Here is a 9,091-nt window from a genome sequence, read left to right on the forward strand (position 1 = left end):
CTGTTTTTTGGCATTGTGAATACTCTTGACTGAATGTCCCAGTTCAGTAAGAGCAGAAGTAATATCGGTGAGTAAGGTGGAACTATGTAGATTTTTGATGACGACTCTGTATGTGCGATGGTTTGGGGGGGGGGAACGAATGAAAACTAGCGCTTGTATCGTGTAAATGAACTATTATTGCATTGTAAGTTCGTTTGTCGGTGGGTTGTACAATGAGGTATGACGGAGTTGACTTACAGGTGAAACCATTGGGTCCGGTGATATTTTTTAGAACGGTGTTGAATGCTGAGTAGTTGGATATGTTTTTGATGCGGATAGGAGGGGCCACGGGTTTAGCGTTGTGAACTTAGTGAGGTAGACTGTCCGGATCTTCCGTGGTGCCAGTTGAAGGTGTGGTGAGTACTTTGTCTTCACCGGTGTTGAGTACGGCGTAACGGTTCGGGGTGATAAAAACTTTTGTATTTTTGTCGACTTGACTGGGCGAACTGGTAGATAGGTTTCGCTTCGTTGAATTAGGAGTACGCGGCATGATAATGGCGTAATGTTATTGTGACAAATTAGGTATGTAATAGCAATAAGATAACGGAGCGCAGACGATTACGACGTGTGTGTGTTCATGTTGAACGTTGCGGCTGAACTGTTTTTCTACTTAAAATCATCTATATCTGGAACAGCTGCTAACATTATACAATCATTAGAGACGGCTACTGAAAATGAAGATACCGCGTGGGACACACTGACAGCAAGATGCATTAATAAAAACGTTTTAGCACAAGCTTATACAAAGACTGTTGATTCGGTAATGCAGATAAACGTCCACCCTTAGCCCAGCACAGACAAAAAAGGTATTTTTAATACTAGAAATTAAATGTGTGCTACATCGGAGTATTTTTCGGTTTTTAAACAATCGCATACTATATTAATTTAACTAAAAAATGTTTTTAATGCAATACATCACACAACTCGTTATTTAATTTAGTGAAAAATATTCACGAAGCAAATAAAAAACAGAAGGAAGTTAAAACGAACTTTGATAGTGAACCCTTCGTGGCAGTACACGCATATCATAATGATAATGATAATCGAATAAATAATAAATTTCACTCTCATAGTGCGGCTGTAATGATATTAGTATAATGGTATACCTACTAATATTATAATTACGAATAATATAAATATACAAATGTTATAATAACATTAAAAAATTTTTTTTTAACTTTCTGACGATAACTTCTAGTTACCTGTTATATTATACTATAATTCAACTCTAGATCGCGTAATTTCATAACTAAAAATATGGCCAAAATATTAAACTAATAAAAAGGGAAAAAATTAATTTTTCCCTATTGGGAATACAATACGCTAAGTATCATCACACATTTCCCGTACAGCAATAACTATAAAGCTGACATCGTGAATAAATTATTGTCATTATGAAATCAATGTCGATTATTATCGAAATCAATTTTTTAGGTAGGGGTGCCAAACTATTATACCATATTCTAGAATAGAGCGCACAAGAGATATGTAAAGTGTACGCAGACAACGGATGGAACTTAACATTTTAGTATTGCGCTTTATAAAACTCAAGACTTTCAGCGCTTAACAGGTGGTACCTAACATTAATATCGTGGCTGAAATCAAGAGATGGGCTGAAATGTATACCTATGTCTTAAATAGTGAAAATATAAAAAATATAAAAAACAAATTACATACTTGTTGGTTTTGCTAAATAAAAAATACAAATAGGTTTATGCAAGGATAATTTATATATTGATTGGCTCAAAAGTTATTAAACATGTAAACACAATTATAGACATCTAAGTTAAGGGGTATTCACGTACTGGGTGTTACAACTGGGTAATTTCCCAAAACCATAATATTCATTGTTACTTGTTTTGTATTATTTTATCTCATCTAATTAATGTGCACACTGTTGTATAGATTGTAGATTGTCTTTTACTGATCAATAAAAAAAAAAAAAGTTAAGGGGCTGGAGCGTAATCAATTCTAAGGAGTAACAACTAGGCATTTTATATTTCTGTTTATCCGGGTCTTGTGTATGTGTTGAAAGTAAATGAACATTAGTTTGCGTAATTCGTAGTACTGATCACGTTTTATAGGGACATTATAGTTACAGGGATGTACGTCTGTAATTTTAGCTACGCGCATGCCCATGTCACCATTTATTGCTTTATAAAATGACAAACATTTTTTTTCAAAAAATACTACCTCTGACTTCAATCACTACGCTCAGTAGGATGTTCCGATTATAATTTTGAAAGCAGATTTGAATTCTCCTCTAAATTTACTATGCTTTAACTGTCGTACATTTTTCATATTCTATATCAATATATTTAAATTTCAATTATGAATATGTTCTATTTTTACTCTTTTTATTAGTAAATTTCTAAGTAAAAACAAATAAAAATCAGAAAACTGAAATTGTCAAAGCATAGATAATGTAGTGACAAATTCAAATTTGCTTTCAAAATTAATATCGGAACATTATATTGGGCGTAGTGATTGAAGTCGTGAGCTATTATTTCGACCGAAAATAAATCACGCTCCAGCCCCCTTAAGTCATATTACTCATATAGTAATTATTGTTTATATAAATTTATTCAGTGAATATTTAAAGTTTCTACAGGCATTTTTTATTCAACTAGGTATAAAAATTAAATTTTTTGATTTTGACAAAAACTGTTTTTAATAATTAAGAATCTGAGGTTTTTCTTTATTTTTTTTTCATCCTGAATATTTTGAAAAGTTCTGTGAATTTACATTTCTTACGTCTCAAAAGTACAAACTAAATCCAATTTTAACTTAAGACTATCCTTAAAATTGAACATCGAAGCATTTTGTAATAGCATAGAAATAATAGATGGAAAAGGTTTACCGGTTGATCGCCATTTGCATTAGAATAAAAATAATAAAAGACGAATTTTGCTATAATTGGGAGTTTTATTTGGTTCTAATAAGTGCCATAAGCCATAAGTGGTTTATAAGATGATTTCTAATCTACTTCTAAATATGATTAGATTAGTCTATCACTTAACTCGTCTAATTGCAAACGAAGTACCTATTAATATGATTCATTAAGCGTAAAACACCCACTATCTCAAAAAGTAATAATGGTTTTGAAAATATTTTTTTACATAGTTTCAAGTTGTTAAAAAAGCAATGTTTTTATTAAAAAATTATAATTTTAAATATTTTTTATCCTTATATTTTTTTATGTTTTTTACTTTTTTGAATGGCAGCATAATTTTTCAAAGAAAAAAAATTTTCTAAGTATTTTGATACATAATAATCGAATTTAGGACGAGTACATTATCACAAATTATTTCGGCTCTTTTTGTGTTATTTATATATGTAGATATTCAAATTGTTTTTTTTCAATTTAAGTTGGTATAAAAACAATTATATTCGGTAAAAAAATTTCTATATTATGTAGAACAAGTTTCCTCTCAACTTAGTGCTTTAATTAATATCAAAATTGCAGCCCTAATTTTTTTTTATACCTATCCGTTTAAAAATTACTTTGAATGAACTCCATCAAAATCGCAAACATTTAAAACACCGATTCCATGCAAAATAATATTATAATGTACCTATTGAATATTAAAAATTATTAAATAATACGTACGTTTTATACTATTTACTGTAAATGATAAAGTTTAATTTATTAGAATAGAGTAAAAAAATTTGTACTATTATATGCATATATGTATATTGTATATATAATGTATATTATGTATATAATTATTATCATGATTAAAGCTAATATCTAAATTTTTGGGGGAAAAAAGTCTATCAAATTTTTATAAAGTGTTACTCAAAACATTAAAATTAATTATTTATAATAATCATGGTACAGTGAATCAAACAAATAAATAAAATCTACGCTTCCATAAATTTCAAACCGAAATTAGAACTTGTAAAACTACAATTTAAGGTTAGACCGAATAATATAGCCACCTTATTAATTCATGATAGATACAGATAACATTGTTTTGAAGAGATCTATAACAACTAGGTATATTATGAAATAATGAAAATGCGTTTTAATTAGAAAGACATTCACATAAGTTATACGTTGGTAATATTAATATTTAATATTTATAATTTATCAAGCAAAAATGTGTATCTGTAAGATTATACATCATACGTTAGGAGTGTAATATCAAAACATTCAAGTATTCAATTATTAAAGAACAGTTTTTGAACAGAAATTCCTTCGATACAGGATATAATTAAACAACACTATTTAATTTGTCATCTGGCCATTCCAGGAGAAGAGAAAGTAAAAATATGACAATCAACATAAAACATACTTACGAAATTTCTCTGCAAAAAATATTTATTATAATATAAAAAAGTTTTCAATAATACAATTAGATACAATATCATACTCTTAAATGAAAATGTATGAATACTGACGTTATTATAAATATTGACTGTCTGTACATATTAGGTACTATTTGCATAGTTATTACGAATGGATGTTTAAAAAATGTATTTAATGTCGTTTTTGTATATTGTACTTCACATATGGAGGGTATTTAATTGCAGAACCCCCGACTCAGGTGTTAGAATAATTGAAATTTAGATACAAAAATAATAACAGCGATTGAAACGTTTCTTTTTAACGTGACGTTTTTTAAAAAACAGTTCCTCGTTCTTAAATATTACAAACAACATTTACTCTAATGTTTCTGATCTTTAATGTTCATATTATATTTATCAACAAATGGACATTCAAGCTAATAGACAAAATAATAAATATTATATCTGATATTATTATCTGGAAATCTCACACAGAATAAAATAGATAACTAAAATATACGACGTACCGACATTAGCTACAAAAAAATATAATAATAATTAATAAGTAAATAATACAAGTAATAATTATAAAACTTAATTTAACATTTCAATAAAGATTTATTTTAAGAATGTATAATCAATAGGTTTTTCAAATAATATGTTGAAAGTTAAAACAAATTTCAAACCATTATCTTTTCATAAGTTGGACGTACAATCTGTATTTGTAGTCGATAGATTGTGTATATTGTTTAGTTTCAAAGGAAGCATATTTCAAACAAATACAAATTAAGGGGCCACGTTTTTTTTTTATATAATTGGAAATTAAATAGTGGAAAATAATGGCAAATGTTTAACGGATATTATAGTTTTCCTTTAAGATATCTATATCCCTATTTTCATAATTTGGATTACATTATTGTGAAAATACAGTAATTGAGAATATAATATACAAAGCCCCATGCCATATAATGTTATTCTAAGGCGGTCTAAGGCGGTCTAAGGCGTCGGTTGCGGCGCTGCCGTTGCTGGTTCGATTCCCGGCCACCGGGCGGCATTTTTCTTCGGGAAAGTCACGGTGTCCGGCCCCATACGGGCATGGCAGATACCTACGGGTGCCCAATCAAAAATTCTGCCAAAACCCAACACACACGTGTTCCCCCTACCCAATCTATAAACCTACAGTTCCATCCTAACACCCAATGGCCTATGTTGCCGCATGTTATCCAATAAAAAAAAAAAAAAACAAAATATTCTTTATTACACAAGTTTGCAATACAATATAAAATAAAAAAACTACGTACTTTTTAATGTTTCTAAATAAAAAATACAAATAGGTTTATGCATGGCTAATTTTTATATTAATTAACTTAAAAGTTATTAAATATGTAATCAAAATTATAGACATTTAAGTTAAGCACTAATATCATCAATAAAATAACTATCTACAACAAGTGTATTATATAATTATGTTTCTATTGGGATTGAGATGAATTAACTATTACAGGATCAATTTACCAGTTAGTTTAATAACTATTACTTGGTAACATAATAGTTCTCATTATGTATCTAGTCACTCAAAATAGAAAACTCTAGTATTTTGAACATAAACATATTTTATTTTTATACAATCCTAGATTAGAAATAGAATATTAAACTATATTTTCTTGCCTATTTACCAGGGCTTGAAACCGATTGAAATAATTTCGGTTTCGGTTTCGATTTTGTATACCGGTTTTTAATTTTTTCGATTTCGGTTTCAATTTTTCAACACCGGTATTAGGAAATATCGGTTTCGGTTTCGATTTTGTATACCGGTTTTGAAATTTTACGATTTCGGTTTCAACTTAGCAATACCGGTAATAAGAAATTTCGGTTTCGGTTTCGGTTTTGTATAGGTATACTGGTTTCTAAAGTATTTTCAGGGGGCTGTGTCGTCTATACAATTATCATTGTTTGTCCCGTATTGTCATATATAGTATTTGTTAGTAACTATAATTATAATAATTATGCGAATAATGAAATGGTTATCAATATTTTAATTATGATCTCAATTTTATTATGAGTATTAATTATGCGTATTAATGGAATTTATGTATTTAGAAACACGTCAATTAATAAAAAAAAATAACAATTTCCATTTTTTTCAGATATTGGATTTTGAATTTAATACCGTTTTCCATTTTTTACGGTTTCGATTTTGATTTATACCGGTATCCAATTGTTGTCGGTTTCGTTTTTGATTACGGTTTCGGTTTCGGTTTTAAAACGGTTTATACCTGTTTCTGAAATCGATTTTAAAACGGTTTCAAGCCCTGCTATTTGCCGTTTAAAAACGCTTAAAGTTCCGAATATTTGTACAAAACCTTCTTAAGATTTTCTATAATTTTGTAATAAAATTAACTGATGACAACACCAATGCATAATATTATATTGTATTATAACCTTTTTTTTGGGGAAAAATAAATAAAGACAGGAGATTTATGATTCTGTGATTTATTAGAATTATGTAACTGGATGACTACGCATTACCCACCAGTATATCAATAACTACTTGGCCTTTCCCCATTGGCTCAAAGAAGACAAACTGCTGGTCGTAGGACGTAGGTACAATAAGTACATTACAATTTCTGGAGAGGCTTCAGTTCAAGTTCAAGACGAATGACGAACACAGTGGCGTAGCATGAAACTAAGTGGCCCTTGGGCCTATAAAATCTTGGTAATACTTTTTTTGTAATAATTTTAAAATTTTTTGTAATTTTTTTTTCAGTAATAAATTGGTTAATTTTTTAATCCCACTTTTTTCACATATTCTACACGATTTATTTCACCATCCTGGTATTTCTTCCATTGTACAATTATTTATTAGATTATACATTTGTTGATTAAGATTAAGCGTTTGGAGTTTTTGAACGATATAGTTCTAAATTCAATATCTGTTATTTAATATCTATTAACCGTGGCACACGGGTACCTAGGATTTTGGCGCTTATGCACGATATGATTTTGGCACTTTTGTACGATACGACTTTTTTTCGTATCTCATCTTGGCACTTATGTCTTCCATCGCCGTGGTGCGGGTTATTGCAGCGATAACAAAATAACTTTGGGTTTTTTTTTTTTTAATAGAAACTCTTTTGATCATCATAGTCCCATCATCAGAGTTGTACATTACTGTAACGATAATCTATCTGACTTTGATTTTTTTTTTTGATTATAATAGTAAGTTGAAAAAAACTGTTACTTTTTTTATAATTTAGTCTATTATGTCACTTCCAACTTATATATTTTATACTCTCCGCCCTCACCATTACTACTATAATAGATTAATAAATACACAACTAAAAAAAATAAAATATACCACATTGCCGGTGATATGGGTAATAATATTTTTGTTTTTAGCTACTATATGTTTATTTTTAATTTTTATAGGCAATAGCGTCTTATCATTCTTTGAATGTAAGCTGATCGGCATGGTATAATGACGAGCTATCTAATCGGAGTGAAAATGTGGCCTCTTGAAAACGGTATAAACATCTTATAGAATATATGTAAGATTAAACCAATATAATATTGTATAAAATAAAGAAAAAAAGACTTACTAGTATTTGTTTCTAGAATTAAAACAACGGGAGGTAATATAAAAGTATAATTATAAATGATTTATAATATGATATAATTACATTATTGTAATATTTTTTCACATTTTTGTCCGTTTCTATGGATTTAGTGTATTAATTTGTGATCATAAGAGCTTCTAATTTTTGACCAGTCTTAAACTTCCTTAGTTAATTCCAATTTCCAAATACGCGTACAGTGTTACAAAATTTAAATAGATTATAAGTAGGTAGCGTATTTTCTAATATTAAATTATGATTTGAATTTAGGTAGTTGTGTTTATGTGTAATATTTGTTCTTATAACAAATCAGAAAAAATTGCCAGATAAAGCATTGCTCATACACCATCATGTGTAATAAACATTACACAGTTCAGGTCATAGACCATACCGCAGTGGTTAATGGAAAAAGAGATAAATATGAAGAAGTACCTACCTATGTTGAGAGTATAACAAAATATAACTAGAGGTCTAAAAAGAAACGGATAATTGAAGTTAAGAAAATAACAAAAATAAAAAATCACAACGAACGTCGATTGCAAACTCATTGTATAGTCAATACTGATTGGTATGAATACGTGTGTGGTGTAAATAGCAAAAAATTAATTTAAATATTTTGAAAATATAATTGTGTAAATTAAATTATAATATTATACTGTATATTAGGGTGGTTCACGTTTATAGAGGCTAAAATTATTTTTGAGAAATTTAAAATGACCGTAAATACCCAAACGGCTCCCGTCGAAAAAGGTTTTACGAACAGGTGAATTCCCAAACGGCTCCCGTCGAAAAAAGTGGAAGTACACGATTCCGTACGGTCACATTTTAAGACACACGATTTTACAATATTTTTATAGTTTTTTTTATATTTTGTAACTGTATACAGTTTTTGTATACTGAAATTAATTATATATATGTTACGGGCAAAGTGGAAAATTCTTATAAAGTATAAATAGTTATATGCTAAGTCTATCCTTTGGTTAAACTCTAATGACATTTTGTGAATGCACTATAATATATCCTAGTATAGTAGTATTAGTAGTATCATAATCGTCAATGCTTGTGTGTATTATTTCGTCGTGTATATATGACTCGTATATCATCGATATCTAATCTATAGCATATTGGAAATATCGACCGATTATGCG

General features: G+C 28.9%; 1 protein-coding gene across 1 annotated transcript in view; it reads right to left on the reverse strand.

The window, feature by feature from the left end:
- LOC100301916 (uncharacterized) overlaps positions 1 to 7,944 on the reverse strand; it is a gene marked incomplete at its 5' end in the record, with an annotated part of 13,601 nt that extends 5,657 nt beyond the window's left edge. Inside the window, 6 exon segments of the mRNA NM_001160413.1 lie at positions 1,717 to 1,728; positions 3,650 to 3,664; positions 4,342 to 4,350; positions 4,857 to 4,865; positions 5,631 to 5,642; positions 7,929 to 7,944. Of these exon segments, the coding sequence (NP_001153885.1) occupies positions 1,717 to 1,728; positions 3,650 to 3,664; positions 4,342 to 4,350; positions 4,857 to 4,865; positions 5,631 to 5,642; positions 7,929 to 7,944 (73 nt within the window).
- Between the last annotated feature and the right edge of the window lie 1,147 nt (positions 7,945 to 9,091).

This window comes from Acyrthosiphon pisum, chromosome A1 (genome assembly GCF_005508785.2).
Source record: "Acyrthosiphon pisum isolate AL4f chromosome A1, pea_aphid_22Mar2018_4r6ur, whole genome shotgun sequence".
In the NCBI taxonomy this organism is placed as follows: domain Eukaryota; kingdom Metazoa; phylum Arthropoda; class Insecta; order Hemiptera; family Aphididae; genus Acyrthosiphon; species Acyrthosiphon pisum.